At 39.4% G+C, this 17,765-nt stretch overlaps 2 protein-coding genes across 3 annotated transcripts in view; both read right to left on the bottom strand.

The window, feature by feature from the left end:
- Window positions 1-3,245, bottom strand: part of CENPJ (centromere protein J) — a 99,986-nt gene extending 96,741 nt beyond the window's left edge. Inside the window, exon 1 of the mRNA XM_037799681.1 lies at window positions 3,143-3,245. The gene's annotated coding sequence lies outside the window, so the exon portion shown is untranslated. The remainder of the gene's footprint in view (window positions 1-3,142) is intronic.
- The window catches only part of LOC119506677 (protein mono-ADP-ribosyltransferase PARP4-like), an 84,411-nt gene continuing 69,504 nt past the window's right edge, over window positions 2,859-17,765 (bottom strand). Inside the window, exon 20 of one of the 2 annotated variants that reach the window (XM_037799685.1) lies at window positions 2,859-3,280. In XM_037799685.1, coding sequence (XP_037655613.1) covers window positions 3,259-3,280 — 22 coding nt within the window. In that variant the 3' untranslated portion in view covers window positions 2,859-3,258. The remainder of the gene's footprint in view (window positions 3,281-17,765) is intronic. The other variant, XM_037799683.1, reaches the window with a different exon arrangement.

The raw sequence follows: 17,765 nt of genomic DNA, 5'->3' as shown, positions 1-17,765 counted from the left end.
AATGTAGGGGAACTAGCAATAGAGAGCAATTAAGGAAGGGGGAACAATAATCCAAGAAGAACAGATAAGCTATTTAACGTTCTGGGGATGCCCAGGAATGACTATGGTCTGTTAATTTCTGATGGATATAGTAGGAGTAAGTTCACAGAAATGTTGCTATATTAGGTAACTTTCTTGGGGTAAAGTAGGAACATGTTGGAAGTTAAGCAGTTATCTTAGGTTAGTTGTGTTTCTTACTCCCTTGTTATGGTCTCTTTGAAATGTTCTTTTATTGTATGTTTGTTTTCTTTTTAACTTTTTTTTCATACAGTTGATTTAAAAAAGAAGGGAAAGTTAAAAAAAAAAAAAAAAGAAAAACAAGGAAAAAAAAAGATGTAGTGCCCCCTTGAGGAGCCTGTGGAGAATGCAGGGGTATTCACCTACCCCACCTCCATGGTTGCTAACATGACCACAGACATAGGGGACTGGTGGTTGGATGGGTTGAGCCCTCTACCACAGGTTTTACCCTTGGGAAGACGGTTGCTGCAAAAGAGAGGCTAGGCCTCCCTATGGTTGTGCCTAAGAGCCTCCTCCCGAATGCCTCTTTGTTGCTCAGATGTGGCCCTGTCTCTCTAGCTAAGCCAACTTGAAAGGTGAAATCACTGCCCTCCCCCCTACATGGGATCAGACACCCAGGGGAGTGAATCTCCCTGGCAACGTGGAATATGACTCCCGGGGAGGAATGTAGACCTGGCATCGTGGGACGGAGAACATCTTCTTGACCAAAAGGGGGATGTGAAAGGAAATGAAATAAGCTTCAGTGGCAGAGAGATTCCAAAAGGAGCCGAGAGGTCACTCTGTTGGGCACTCTTATGCACACTTTAGACATCCCTTTTTAGGTTCTAAAGAATTGGGGTAGCTGGTGGTGGATACCTGAAACTATCAAACTACAACCCAGAACCCATGAATCTCGAAGACAGTTGTATAAAAATGTAGCTTATGAGGGGTGACAATGGGATTGGGAAAGCCATAAGGACCACACTCCACTTTGTCTAGTTTATGGATGGATGAGTAGAAAAATAGGGGAAGGAAACAAACAGACAAAGGTACCCAGTGTTCTTTTTTACTTCAATTGCTCTTTTTCACTCTAATTATTATTCTTGTTATTTTTGTGTGTGTGCTAATGAAGGTGTCAGGGATTGATTTGGGTGATGAATGTACCACTATGTAATGGTACTGTAAACAATCGAAAGTACGATTTGTTTTGTATGACTGCGTGGTATGTGAATATATCTCAATAAAATGAAGATTAAAAAAAAAAAAAAACAAAACAGAGCCAACAAAGCAGTTGAGAGCTATAAATAGGAAACTTCACAGAGAAAAAAAAGGGCTACACCTTTTAACCTTAGTAAAAAGTAGACAAGGGGAGCATTGGAGGAAAGAATAGAATGTAAAATGATGAAGGCTTGGATTGGAAAACAAATGCAAATTTAAAAAAGATTACAGGCTCATGCAATCAATAAAGAACAATTTATAGAAACTTGTCAACATAACTTTCTATTATCTTTCTGGCAATAAAAATCACAAAATACAAAAAAGAATAAAGAAAATATCATTTTTGAAGACAGCTGAGTGAAAAAAAATGATACATTTATAAGAGCAGAAGTTGTTGGAAAGCACCACTTCTGGTACATTGAGGAACTCATGATTTTTGAAAGTTAGACGAACTAACCAAACTCCAGATTTCTATCCTTCCTCTTTTTGATAAGATGGTAGAAATGTCTAATTTATAACTGTTATCTCTATTCTTTTAAATACAATAAATCTTAATAGTTAGTGGTTAACTATGTTGTGCTTTATATTTTAAAAGAATACCTACTTTTGAAGATCAAGCAAAATATCTTTTCATCAGATTGTCTCAGTAAATCCTCAAAAGACCCTTGTTTTAACTACAAAATGGCAGTGCCTCAGGAAAATTATATCAAAATAACCATATTTAATGTGAAGTTATACATAAAATGATTATAAGTTATCTTGCTCTTTTTCACTTTAATTATTATTCTTCTTATTTTTGTGTGTGTGGTAATGAAGGTGTCAGGGATTGATTTTGGTGATGAATACACAACTATGTAATGGTACCGTGAACAATCGAATGTACGATTTGTTTTGTATGACTGCATGCTATGTGAATATATCTCAATAAAATAAATATTAAAAAAAAAAAAAAAAAAAAAAAAAGAGTCTCCTCCTGAATGCCTCTTTGTTGCTCAGATGTGGCTCTCTCTCTAGCTAAGCCAACTTGGCAGGTGAAATCACTGCCCTCCACCCTACTACATGGGATCTGACACCCAGTGGAGTAAATCTTCCTAGCAATGTGGAATATGACTCCCAGGGAGGAATCTGGACCTGGCATCGTGGGATGGAGAACATCTTCTTGACCAAAAGGGAGATGTGAAATGAAATGAAATGAAATAAGCTTCAGTGGCTGAGAGATTCCAAAAGGAACCGAGAGGTCACTCTGGTGGGCACTCTTACGCAAAATATAGACAACTTTAGGTTCTGATGAATTGGAATAGCTAGAAGTAAATACCTACACTATTAAACTACAACCCAGAACCCTTGAATCTTGAAGATGATTGTATAAAAATGTAGCTTATGAGGGGTGACAATGTGATTGGGAAAGCCATACGGATCACAGTCCCCTTTGTCCAGTGTATGGATGGATGAGTAGAAAAATGGGGGAAAAAAAAAGGCACCCAGTGTTCTTTTTTACTTTAATTGTTCTTTTTCGCTTTTAATTTTTATTCTTCTTATTTTTGTTTGTGTGGTAATGAAAATGTTCAAAAATTAATTTTGGTAATGAACACACAACTATATAATGGTATTGTGAACAACTCATTGTATGATTTGTATGACTGCATGGTATGTATGGTATGTGAATATATCTCAATAAAATTGAATTAAAAAAACAAAAAAAAACCTCAGAAGTTTGTTTAACTTGATAGCATAAGTATTTTTAGTTGTTGAATCTTGGGGTGATGAGAGTTCATTTTGTAATGCTAGTTTTTCAGGAGTCTCAATTGTTCCAAATTTAAATAACCTATTTATTCTGAAACAGTTTTTCAGCACTCTCTCCTACTTCTAAGTTTAAAAAGCATCATACCTCGCTTTCTTTTTCTGGATGTTTTTCAACCCACATTCTTGGGAGATACGCATCCAACAAACTGATGTGCAGAGAAAATCCACTGCTGTCTATGGAACTACCTTCCACAGTGCTAATTACAGCTTTGCAGTCTGTGCTCTACAAAATAAACAAACAAACCAACATCAGTGACAATAAAATAAATGGTATAACATTATTTTATCAATTTGCACTTACCTATCAAAGTTGAAAACCCTATTTTTTTTGCATAATTACCTTAACAATCAACAGTGTAGTCATAAATAAATTACAAAATTATGAAATGTAACTTTAAAAGTGCTACCACATCAGTTACCCTCCTGAAATTCTAAGGTTGAGTTACACAACCAAATTTAGGAAGAAAGACTCAGTTTGAGACAGTCTCCAATGCTGGATCCAAACATATAGCTCTGTATACTTAAACTTATCTGAATATAGCAGAAAGCACACCATATAATCATAACCTACAACAGTAAAATAGAAAATTAAATATAAATCTTAGAACTATGTATATCCTATTTGTAAATTATGTTTTTATTCAGCAATTCCATTTGCAGGTATATACTCAAAAGAACAGAAAACAGGGACACAAACAGATGCTTGTACTCCAATGTTCATAGAAGCACTATTCATAAAAGCTGAAAGGTGGAAACAACCCAAGTATCTATCAACAGATGAATGGATATACAAAATGTGATATATACAATTGGAATACTATTCAGCTGTAAAAAGAATGAAGTTCTGATACATGCTATAGCAGGATGAACCTTGAAAACATTGTGCTAAGTGAATAAGCCAGAAACAAAAGGACAACTACTATGATTCCACTTACATGAAATATCTAGAACAAGCAAATTCATAGGGACAGAAAATAGATTAGGTTACCATGGGCCTAGGGGAATGGGGAGTCATTGCTTAATGAGTACACAGTAGTGCAATACTGTGATTGTAATTAATATCACTGAATTGTACACATGAAAGTGGTTAAAATTTTGTGTTGTGTATATATATCACCATAATAAATATTTTTTAAATTTTATTTTCATAATTTGGAGTAACTGAAAATGTAGATGATAAGCTAGAAAATAATAAAGAGAATGTGGCAGGTTGCAGAACGGCCACAAATTTCTCTTATCCCAGTATGCTTGCCCCTTTGCAATGAGACTTTGCAGCTCTTCGCATCAAGAGGTGGTGTCTATTTCTCTACCCCTGAATATGGAGTTGGCAATGTGACTTACTTTGGCCATTAGCTAATATGATAGAAACAGAGGCTTGAAAAGTGTGTTTGTGTAATGAGGCTTGTCCTTTCTTGTTGCTACTGGGAATTCTTCCACCACTTTATGAATGAACCTGAGTTAACCTGCAGGATGATGTGAGGCATTTGGCCATCATCCCAGCTGACACCAGCCCAAGAGCAGGTGAGGCTATCCTAGATCATCCAGTCCCAGCCAACCTGGCCCAGACCAGCCAATCCACGGAACTATGAGAAACAACAAATGCATGTTGTTTTAAGCCACAAAGTTTTGAGCTTGTTTGTTATACAGCAAAAGCTAACTGATATTGGGGCTTCTTTTTGGGGATGGATTAAACACGTGTGTTTATTTCCACTTCCTAGAAAAATCCAAAACCTCCCTATAGTGAAAGGAAAGCAATAAAAAAAGGTATGAATACATAAAAATGTTGAGAACAGGGAAAAAAACAATGGCAGATGAGACATGTCAACAAAATTTAGGAAGATGGAAAGTTGATGATACAGGCATAGTAACTTACTTGGCCAGAGTGGAGGAAGCTACTATCTGAGCACCTGTAGAGGGGATAGCCACAAGCAGGCCCTGCAGCAACCTGGGAAGCCTCACAGAGTGGAGGCACCCATACTGCAAAAGACAGAGGTACTGGCTAATCAACTATGTACAGGCTGTAAGAACCCCTAGGTCCCCTCCCCACCTTAGCAGCCAAGCAGCTAGAACTATTTATTCCCTGTCCTCTCACTAAAACAAATGGGAGATTAGTTACTTAGAGAATTTCAACAAAATAGGATGCAGACTCAGGAATGCAGGGCAGAATAGAGTACAGGGCTGCAAACAGGGAACTTGGTGACAGGCGGCACCTAAAACATGGGGTCCTTAGTCATCCTCCCCAGCTGTGTTTCATAACACCTGTAGAAGTGTTCTGAAAAACCACAGAAGGTATCAAACACCAATACAATACTCACAAAGAAACCTAGTGACCTCCTAGGGTAGGCCTTTGGTCATCCCACTTCAGAGATTCTAATCGGCATTTTTTTTTTAAATTTTCATTTTGAAATAAATTCAGACTTACAGTAACAGTTGCAAAAATAATACAAACCCCATACACAGAACTCCAGCATACCCCAACCCCCCTCCACCAATACCCCGATCTACCAACTTTAATATTTTGTTACTTTACTGTTTCTTTCTATCCCTCCCTCCCTATTATCCATTATCTATTGCTCTGTCTTCTGAACATATGAGAGCAAGTTGCATACATCTTTGAACAAATAATATAATTCACATACACATTTCCTATGAACAAGAATAGTGATTTATGTAATTCCATTAAGTGTAGTTAAGAAATTCAAGAAATTTAACATTGATATAAAGCTTACATTCTATATTTCATTTTTTTCTTACGTCCCAATTGTGTCCTTTTGAGCCTTTTCTCCTCTATTCTTAGATCTCATCCAGGATCATCTATGACATTTAATTGTCATTATCTATTTAGACTGCCTTTTTTTTCAATTGTGGAAACATACATATAGCATAAATCTTCCCATTCCAACCCCTCCCAAGCATTCCATTTAGTGGGACTAATCACATTCACAATGTTGCAATGCCATCACCTTCCCACCATCCATTACTAGAAATTTCCCTTCACCCCAAACAGAAACATTATACTCCTTTCTTATTAACTCCCCATTGCCCCTTCCCCCACTTCTCGTAACCTATACTACACTTTTCATCTCTATGATCATATTCTCTGATACTTTCTTTGTGTTTATCGTGGGGCTTAAATTTAACCTCTTAAGTCTGTAACAATCTTGTTTTTCTTTGATACCAAACTTAACTTCAATAGGACACATAAACTATGTTCCTTTACTCCTCCATTCCCCCACCTTTATGTAGTTCTTGTCAAAAATTACATATTTTACATTGAGTCCAAAACCACTGATTTATCATTACAGTTTATGTATTTTAGATCATGTAGGAAGTAAATAGTGGAGTTACAAATAAAAAATACAGTAGCATTGGTATTTATATTTACCATATGATCTTTACTGGAAATCTTTATTTCTTCATGTGGTTTCAGTCAATCGTTTAGTGTCCTTTCCTTTCAGCCTGCTCAATTCCCTTTAGCATGTCTTATAGGACTGATCTACTGGTGTTGAAGTCCCTCAGCTTTTGATTATCTGGGAATGTCTTCATCTCCCTCTAATTTTTACCCTCCAGGTGTCTGTGAATCCTCCAAGTCTCTGATGGCCACCAGCTTCTATTTGTATTCCATTGTGGTCAGAGAACGTGCCCCGAATAAATTCAAATTTTTTTTAAATTTATTGAGGCTTGTTTTATGTCCCAGCACATGGTCCACTCCAGAGAAAGATCCGCGATCACCAGAGAAGAACGTGCGCCCCGGTGACCCGACATGCAATGCTCCACACGTCTGCCAAATTTCTTTCTCTCTCTTCTTTGTTTCTCTGTTGGTAGGGCTCCCTTTAGTGTCTGAAGTAGGGCAGGTCTTTTATTAGCAAAATCTCTCAGCATTTTTTGGTCTGTGAAAAATTTAAGCTGTCTCTCAAATCTGAAGGAGACTTTTGCTGGATAAAGTATTCTTGGTTGGAAATTGTTCTCTCTCAGAATTTTAAATATGTCATGCCACTGCCTTCTCCCCTCCATGGTGGCTGCTGAGTAGTGACTACTTAGTCTTATGTTGTTTCCTTTCTATGTGGTGAATTGCTTTTCTCTTGCTGCTTTCAGAACTTGCTCCTTCTCTTCAGTACTTGACAGTCTGATTAGAATATGTCTTGGAGTGGGTTTATTCGAATTTATTCTATTTGGAGTTCGCTGGGCATTTATACTTTGTGTATTTATATTGTGTAGAAGGTTTGGGAAGTTTTCCCCAACAATTTCTTTGAATACTCTTTCTAGACCTTTACCCTTCTCTTCCCCTTCTGGGACACCGATGAGTCTTAAATTTGGACGTTTTATTTTATCTATCGTATCCCTGAGATCCATTTTGATTTTTTTGATTTTTTTCCCCATTCTTTCTTTTGTTCTTTCATTTTCCATTCTGTAGTTCTCGAGGTTACTGAGTCATTGTTCAGCTTCCTCTAGTCTTGTACTATGAGTATCCAGAATCTTTTTAATTTGGCCAACAGTTTCTTTTATTTCCATAAGATCATCTATTTTTTTTATTTACTCTTGCAATTTCTTCTTTTAAGCTCTTCTAGGGTCTTCTTCATGTCCTTTATACCCTGTGCCATGCTCTTCTTCATGTCCTTTATATCCTGTGCTATGCTCCTGTTGTCTTTAGTTCTTTGATTAACTGCTCCAAGTACTGTTTCTCCTCTGATCTTTTGATTTGGGTGTTTGGGTTTGGATTATCCATATCATCTGGTTTTTTCATATGCTTTAAAATTTTCTGTTGTTTTTGGCCTCTTGGCATTTGCTTTATTTGATAGGGTTCTTTTAGGATATGAAGGATTATTCAGACACCAGTCTCTAATTTGTCAGATCTACAGCTTGGTGGCATACACTTTCTCTAACCAGGAGATGGAGTCTGTGAGTCACCTATTCCCCTCAAGTCAGTTCTCCCTAGCTTTGTCTTTGTGGTGTGTGGGCGTCTGGTTCTTGTGGGGTCCAATTGGTGCACCAATTTTGGGTGTGTTGTGGTGCTGTCTGCCCTGAGTGTGGGGCGTGTGTCTGAGCAGTTAGGGAGACAGGACAGCTTTAATAATCAAACCTCCCATGTGTTCCTGGAGATTTAACGCTGTTGCAAGAGTTTAAACCTTCATTTCAGTCTCGCCACAGATTGTCTCTGCTGCTGACCCCAAGTCCTTGGCATTGGCGTAGGGGCCCTGAGATTTACGAGTGGGTCCCCCTTCTCAGCCGTGCCCTTCTAGGCCCTCTGCTGAGGGAAGGCTGTGCTACATCACAAGTGTGCGCCATCCCTCAAGGGAAGTCCTGGGATGCCAGGCCGTGCAGGGGTGATCCCAGCCTTCTGTAAACATGGCTGAATGGGGCATGTTAATTTCCCCCTTTTCGCACAGCTCCGCCTTCCCAGCTCTGGGACAATTAGCTGTGGGTGCCCTAAAGGCCACTGTCCACAGACGATATTGTGGCATGTGCACAGTGTTGCTAGAAACACTTCCTGTCACACTGGGTCCCTTGGTGCGGCTCTGGGCTGTGGCTCTGGCACCAGGCAGGAGCGTTCCCAGCCCACCGCAAAGATGGCTGCAAGGTACATGGTTTTTTTCCCCTTTTGGCTAACCTCTGCCCTCCTTGCTCTGAGACAACTAGCAGTGGGTGTGCGAAGGGCTATCTTCCATGCCAGCTATTGAGGCGTTCACACAGCCCTTTCCTGATGAGCTTCGCTGTGTGGTTCTCGCTGCCACATCTGCAGCTGCTTTTGTTTTTTTTTAAAAAAAGAACTAGTCCACCTCCAAACACCAACCCACGGTTTCCCCACACCGCAGTGTGGCTGCCAGACATTCAGCAGGCTCACTCACTCGTTTCAGAACGCAGCCTCCTGGTTTCACCAAATGCACGGTCCTTGTGGATTTAGCAGACCTTGTCCAGCTGGTGCATCGCTGGAACTGGTGTTCTGGGTCACTTTCTTGCTTCTGTCTAGTATTTTTCACAGAGGTGTTTTTTGTCCTATCTCTCCTAGCCGCCATCTTAGGTTCTCCCCTAATTGGCTTTTTCACACCTCAGTCTTAAATATGAATACATAGAAGATCATCCAGACATTTAGCAGTAAAGCCTCTAACATGAAATATGGAGATGAAACAAACAAACAAACAAACAAACAATAAAACAGAAAAACCTCTAAAAAGAAATATGGAGACTAAAGAAAGAAAGAAGCAAGCAATAAAACAGAAAAAAAGGAATTCAAAGAAAAAGACATAATGCAGGGAACAGAAGAAATAAATTATTATTATTTTCAGAGAGACAAGAGAAAGAAGTTATTGCACCCAGGAAAACACAAAAACACACCATAAAGAGTAATACTTTTAAAACAATAAAGAGCTCTTACAAATAAAAAACATGAGAACTAAAATTAAAATTTCAATAGAATGGTTGGAATTTAAGAAAAATCACCCAGAATGTAGAAGAAAAAGACAATAAAATACACAATAGGAGAGAAAATATAAGAAAATAAGAGGCCCAATCCAGGGGGCATCTGACTGAAAGTGACTGCAGAAAGATAAAAAAGAAGCAAGAAACTTATTTTTTTAAATATAATAAAATTTCCCAGAACTAAAGGCCACAAATCATTCACAGTGAACAAATTTCATATTACCGTGAAATTTCAGAAAACCAGGGATACAGAGAAGATCTGAAATTCTCACAGAACTTTAAAAAACAAAACAAAACTAAACAGACCACATACAAAGAATGGGAGATACAAATTATCATTGAATTTCTCAAAAGTAACACTGGAAGCTGGAGGACAACGCTTGAATATCCTGCAAGAAAATGATTTCCAAACCAGAATTCTATACCCCACCAAATGATCAAGTGTAGCATGTAGAATAAAGATATTTTCAGACATTTTCTCCCATGGACTCTTACTCGGGAAGTTAATGGAAACTGTGCTCTGTCAATTTGAGGGAATAAAACAAAAGAAAGGGTTAAACACGTACACACACAAACCCAACAAAGAACAGTGGAGAGTGCCTGGGAGAACCAGCCATACAGTGAGCAGGCCAAGCTAGAGCAGAAAGGCAAAAGGGAGGGAGTTCTACTGCGGAAAAAAGCAGTCATGGATAATGTGAAGGATAGTATTGGGAGGGGATTGTACCAAGGTGTTAGAGCTTATGAAAAGAAATATGGGAGGCGGGGCAACATGGCAGACTGGTGAGCTGTACGTTTTAGTTACTCCTCCAGGAAAGTAGGTAGAAAGCCAGGAACTGCGTGGACTGGACACCACAGAGCAATCTGACTTTGGGCATACTTCATACAACACTCATGAAAACGTGGAACTGCTGAGATCAGTGAAATCTGTAAGTTTTTGCGGCCAGGGGACCCGCGCCCCTCCCTGCCAGGCTCAGTCCCGTGGGAGGAGGGGCTGTCAGCTCCGGGAAGGAGAAGGGAGAACTGCAGTGGCAGCCCTTATCGGAAACTCATTCTGCTGATCCAAACTCCAACCATAGATAGACGGAGACCAGACACCAGAGAATCTGAGAGCAGCCAGCCCAGCAGAGAGGAGACAGGCATAGAAAAAAAACAACACGAAAAACTCCAAAATAAAAGCGGAGGATTTTTGGAGTTCTGGTGAACATAGAAAGGGGAAGGGCAGAGCTCAGGCCCCAGCACAGGCCCTGAGGCGCATATGCAAATCCCGAAGAAAAGCTGATCTCTCTGCCCTGTGGACCTTTCCTTAATGGCCCTGGTTGCTTTGTCTCTTAGCATTTCAATAACCCATTAGATCTATGAGGAGGGCCCCTTTTTTTTTTTTTTTAAACCTTTTTTCTTTTTCTAAAACAATTACTCTAAGAAGCCCAATACAGAAAGCTTCAAAGACTTGCTATTTGGGCAGGTCAAGTCAAGAGCAGAACTAGGAGAGCTCTGAGACAAAACGCAATAATCCAGTGGCTGAGAAAACTCACTAAACACCACAACTTCCCAAGAAAAGGGGGGTGTCCGCTCACAGCAATCATCCTGGTGGACAGGAAACACTCCTGCCCATCGCCAGCCCCATAGCCCAGAACTTCCCCGGACAACCCAGTGTGATGGAAGTGCTTCAAATAACAGGCACACACCACAAAACTGGGTGTGAACATTAGCCTTCCCTGCAACCTCAGCTGATTGTCCCAGAGTTGGGAAGGTAGAGCAGTGTGAATTAACAAAGCCCCATTCAGCCATCATTTCAGCAGACTGGGAGCCTCCCTACACAGCCCAGCAGCCCAGAACTGCCCTGGGGGGACAGCACTCACCTGTGACATAGCACAGTCATCCCTCAACAGAGGACCTGGGGTGCACGGCCTGGAAGAGGGGCCCACTTGCAAGTCTCAGGAGCCATACGCCAATACCAAGGACTTGTGGGTCAGTGGCAGAGACAAACTGTGGCAAGACTGAACTGAAGGATTAGACTATTGCAGCAGCTTTAAAACTCTAGGATCACCAGGGAGATTTGATTGTTAGAGCCACCCCCCCCTCCCTGACTGCCCAGAAACACGCCCCACATACAGGGCAGGCAACACCAACTACACACGTAAGCTTGGTACACCAATTGGACCCCACAAGACTCACTCCCCCACTCACCAAAAAGGCTAAGCAGGGGAGAACTGGCTTGTGGAGAACAGGTGGCTCATGGACGCCACCTGCTGGTTAGTTAGAGAAAGTGTACTCCATAAGCTGATCTCATAATTAGAGATAAGGACTTCAATTGGTCTACAAATCCTAAAAGAACCCTATCAAGTTCAGCAAATGCCATGAGGCCAAAAACAACAGAAAATTATAAAGCATATGAAAACACCAGATGATATGGATAACCCAAGCCCAAGCACCCAAATCAAAAGATCAGAAGAGACACAGCACCTAGAGCAGCTACTCAAAGAACTAAAGATGAACAATGAGACCATAGTACGGGAGATAAAGGAAATCAAGAAGACCCTAGAAGAGCATAAAGAAGACATTGCAAGACTAAATAAAAAAATGGATGATCTTATGGAAATTAAAGAAACTGTTGACCAAATTAAAAAGATTCTGGACACTCATAGTACAAGACTAGAGGAAGTTGAACAATGAATCAGTGACCTCGAAGATGACAGAATGGAAAATGAAAGCATAAAAGAAAGAATGGGGAAAAAAATTGAAAAAATCGAAATGGACCTCAGGGATATGATAGATAATACGAAACGTCCAAATATAAGACTCATTGGTGTCCCAGAAGGGGAAAAAAAGGGCAAAGGTCTAGGAAGAGTATTCAAAGAAATTGATGGGGAAAACTTCCCAAATCTTCTAAACAACATAAATACACGAATCATAAATGCTCAGCGAACCCCAAATAGAATAAATCCAAATAAACCCACACCGAGACATATACTGATCACACTGTCAAACACAGAAGAGAAGGAGCAAGTTCTGAAAGCAGCAAGAGAAAAGCAATTCACCACATACAAAGGAAACAGCATAAGACTAAGTAGTGACTACTCAGCAGCCACCATGGAGGCGAGAAGGCAGCGGCACGATATATTTAAAATTCTGAGTGAGAAAAATTTCCAGCCAAGAATACTTTATCCAGCAAAGCTCTCCTTCAAATTTGAGGGAGAGCTTAAATTTTTCACAGACAAAGAAATGCTGAGAGAATTTGCTAACAAGAGACCTGCCCTACTGGAGATACTAAAGGGAGCCCTACAGACAGAGAAACAAAGAAAGGACAGAGAGACTTGGAGAAAGGTTCAGTACAAAAGAGATTCGGTATGGGTACAATAAAGGATATTAATAGACAGAGGGGAAAACTATGACAAACATAAACCAAAGGATAAGATGGCTGATTCACGAAATGCCTTCACGGTTATAACGTTGAATGTAAATGGATTAAACTCCCCAATTAAAAGATATAGATTCGCAGAATGGATCAAAAAAAATGAACCATCAATATGTTGCATACAAGAGACTCATCTTAGACACAGGGACACAAAGAAACTGAAAGTGAAAGGATGGAAAAAAATATTTCATGCAAGCTACAGCCAAAAGAAAGCAGGTGTAGCAATATTAATCTCAGATAAAATAGACTTCAAATGCAGGGATGTTTTGAGAGACAAAGAAGGCCACTATGTACTAATAAAAGGGGCAATTCAGCAAGAAGAAATAACAATCGTAAATGTCTATGCACCCAATCAAGGTGCCAAAAAATACATGAGAGAAACACTGCCAAAACTAAAGGAAGCAATTGATGTTTCCACAATAATTGTGGGAGACTTCAACACATCACTCTCTCCTATAGATAGATCAACCAGACAGAAGACCAATAAGGAAATTGAAAACCTAAACAATCTGATAAATGAATTAGATTTAACAGACATATACAGGACATTACATCCCAAATCACCAGGATACACATACTTTTCCAGTGCTCATGGAACTTACTCCAGAATAGATCATATGCTGGGACATAAAACAAACCTCAATAAATTTAAAAAGATTGAAATTATTCAAAGCACATTCTCTGACCAGAATAGAATACAATTAGAAGTCAATAACCATCAGAGACTTAGAAAATTCACAAATACCTGGAGGTTAAACAACACACTCCTAAACAATCAGTGGGTTAAAGAAGAAATAGCAAGAGAAATTGCTAAATATATAGAGACGAATGAAAATGAGAACACAACATAACAAAACCTATGGGATGCAGCAAAAGCAGTGCTAAGGGGGAAATTTATAGCAATAAACGCATATATTAAAAAGGAAGAAAGAGCCAAAATCAAAGAACTAATGGATCAACTGAAGAAGCTAGAAAATGAACAGCAAACCAATCCTAAACCAAGTAGAAGAAAAGAAATAACAAGGATTAAAGCAGAAATAAATGACACAGAGAACAAAAAAACAATAGAGAGGATAAATATCACCAAAAGTTGGTTTTTTGAGAAGATCAACAAGATTGACAAGCCCCTAGCTAGACTGACAAAATCAAAAAGAGAGAAGACCCATATCAACAAAATAATGAATGAAAAAGGTGACATAACTGCAGACCCTGAAGAAATTAAAAAAAGTATAAGAGGATACTATGAACAACTGTATGGCAACAAACTGGATAATGTAGAGGAAATGGACAACTTCCTGGAAACATATGAACAACCTAGACTGACCAGAGAAGAAATAGAAGACCTCAACCAACCCATCACAAGCAAAGAGATCCAATCAGTCATCAAAAATCTTCCCACAAATAAATGCCCAGGACCAGATGGCTTCACAGGGGAATTCTACCAAACTTTCCAGAAAGAACTGACACCAATCTTACTCAAACTCTTTCAAAACATTGAAGAAAATGGAACACTACCTAACTCATTTTATGAAGCTAACATCAATCTAATACCCAAACCAGGCAAAGATGCTACAAAAAAGGAAAACTACCGGCCAATCTCCCTAATGAATGTAGATGCAAAAATCCTCAACAAAATACTTGGAAATCGAATCCAAAGACACATTAAAAAAATCATACACCATGACCAAGTGGGGTTCATTCCAGGCATGCAAGGATGGTTCAACATAAGAAAATCAATCAATGTATTACAACACATTAACAAGTCAAAAGGGAAAAATCAATTGATCATCTCAATAGATGCTGAAAAAGCATTTGACAAAATCCAACATCCCTTTTTGATAAAAACACTTCAAAAGGTAGGAATTGAAGGAAACTTCCTCAACATGATGAAGAGCATATATGAAAAACCCACAGCCAGCATAGTACTCAACGGTGAGAGACTGAAAGCCTTCCCTCTAAGATCAGGAACAAGACAAGGATTCCCGCTATCACCACTGTTATTCAACATTGTGCTGGAAGTGCTAGCCAGGGCAATCCGGCAAGACAAAGAAATAAAAGGCATCCAAATTGGAAAAGAAGAAGTAAAACTGTCATTGTTTGCAGATGATATGATCTTATATCTAGAAAACCCTGAGAAATCGACGATACAGCTACTAGAGCTAATAAACAAATTTAGCAAAGTAGCGGGATACAAGGTTAATGCACATAAGTCCGTAATGTTTCTATATGATAGAAATGAACAAACTGAAGAGACACTCAAGAAAAAGATACCATTTTCCATAGCAACTAAAAAAATCAAGTACCTAGGAATCAACTTAACCAAAGATGTAAAAGACCTATACAAAGAAAACTACATAACTCTACTAAAAGAAATAGAAGGGGACCTTAAAAGATGGAAAAATATTCCATGTTCATGGATAGGAAGACTAAATGTCATTAAGATGTCAATTCTACCCAAACTCATCTACAGATTCAATGCAATCCCAATCAAAATTCCAACAACCTACTTTGCAGACTTGGAAAAGCTAGTTATCAAATTTATTTGGAAAGGGAAGATGCCTCGAATTGCCAAAGACACTCTAAAAAAGAAAAACGAAGTGGGAGGACTTACACTCCCTGACTTTGAAGCTTAGTATAAAGCCACAGTTGCCAAAACAGCATGGTACTGGCACAAAGATAGACATATAGATCAATGGAATCGAATTGAGAATTCGGAGATAGACCCTCAGATCTATGGCCGACTGATCTCTGATAAGGCCCCCAAAGTCACTGAACTGAGTCATAATGGTCTTTTCAACAAATGGGGCTGGGAGAGTTGGATATCCATATCCAAAAGAATGAAAGAGGACCCCTACCTCACCCCCTACACAAAAATTAACTCAAAATGGACCAAAGATCTCAATATAAAAGAAAGTACCATAAAACTCCTAGAAGATAATGTAGGAAAACATCTTCAAGACCTTGTATTAGGCGGCCACTTCCTAGACTTTACACCCAAAGCACAAGCAACAGAGAGAAAACAGATAAATGGGAACTCCTCAAGCTTAGAAGTTTCTGCACCTCAAAGGAATTTCTCAAAAAGGTAAAGAGGCAGCCAACTCAATGGGAAAAAATTTTTGGAAACCATGTATCTGACAAAAGACTGATATCTTGCATATATAAAGAAATCCTACAACTCAATGACAATAGTACAGTCGGCCCAATTATAAAATGGGCAAAAGATATGAAAAGACAGTTCTCTGAAGAGGAAATACAAATGGCCAAGAAACACATGAAAAAATGTTCAGCTTCACTAGCTATTAGAGAGATGCAATTTAAGACCACAATGAGATACCATCTAACACCGGTTAGAGTGGCTGCCATTAAACAAACAGGAAACTACAAATGCTGGAGGGGATGTGGAGAAATTGGAACTCTTATTCATTGTTGGTGGGACTGTATAATGGTTCAGCCGCTCTGGAAGTCAGTCTGGCAGTTCCTTAGAAAACTAGATATAGAGTTACCGTTCGATCCAGTGATTGCACTTCTCGGTATATACCCGGAAGATCGGATAGCAGTGACACGAACAGATATCTGCACGCCAATGTTCATAGCAGCATTATTCACAATTGCCAAGAGATGGAAACAACCCAAATGTCCTTCAACAGATGAGTGGATAAATAAAATGTGGTCTATACACATGATGGAATACTACGCGGCAGTAAGAAGGAACGATCTCGTGAAACAGATGACAACATGGATGAATCTTGAAGACATAATGCTGAGCGAAATAAGCCAGGCACAAAAAGAGAAATATTATATGCTACCACTAATGTGAACTTTGAAAAATGTAAAACAAATGGTTTATAATGTAGAATGTAGGGGAACTAGCAATAGAGAGCAATTAAGGAAGGGGGAACAATAATCCAAGAAGAACAGATAAGCTATTTAACGTTCTGGGGATGCCCAGGAATGACTATGGTCTGTTAATTTCTGATGGATATAGTAGGAGTAAGTTCACAGAAATGTTGCTATATTAGGTAACTTTCTTGGGGTAAAGTAGGAACATGTTGGAAGTTAAGCAGTTATCTTAGGTTAGTTGTGTTTCTTACTCCCTTGTTATGGTCTCTTTGAAATGTTCTTTTATTGTATGTTTGTTTTCTTTTTAACTTTTTTTTCATACAGTTGATTTAAAAAAGAAGGGAAAGTTAAAAAAAAAAAAAAAAGAAAAACAAGGAAAAAAAAAGATGTAGTGCCCCCTTGAGGAGCCTGTGGAGAATGCAGGGGTATTCACCTACCCCACCTCCATGGTTGCTAACATGACCACAGACATAGGGGACTGGTGGTTGGATGGGTTGAGCCCTCTACCACAGGTTTTACCCTTGGGAAGACGGTTGCTGCAAAAGAGAGGCTAGGCCTCCCTATGGTTGTGCCTAAGAGCCTCCTCCCGAATGCCTCTTTGTTGCTCAGATGTGGCCCTGTCTCTCTAGCTAAGCCAACTTGAAAGGTGAAATCACTGCCCTCCCCCCTACATGGGATCAGACACCCAGGGGAGTGAATCTCCCTGGCAACGTGGAATATGACTCCCGGGGAGGAATGTAGACCTGGCATCGTGGGACGGAGAACATCTTCTTGACCAAAAGGGGGATGTGAAAGGAAATGAAATAAGCTTCAGTGGCAGAGAGATTCCAAAAGGAGCCGAGAGGTCACTCTGTTGGGCACTCTTATGCACACTTTAGACATCCCTTTTTAGGTTCTAAAGAATTGGGGTAGCTGGTGGTGGATACCTGAAACTATCAAACTACAACCCAGAACCCATGAATCTCGAAGACAGTTGTATAAAAATGTAGCTTATGAGGGGTGACAATGGGATTGGGAAAGCCATAAGGACCACACT

This window comes from Choloepus didactylus, chromosome 12 (genome assembly GCF_015220235.1).
Source record: "Choloepus didactylus isolate mChoDid1 chromosome 12, mChoDid1.pri, whole genome shotgun sequence".
NCBI classification, from domain to species: Eukaryota; Metazoa; Chordata; class Mammalia; order Pilosa; family Megalonychidae; genus Choloepus; species Choloepus didactylus.
Note: the sequence above shows the minus strand (reverse complement) of the source record. Positions and strands in the feature narration are given on the sequence as shown.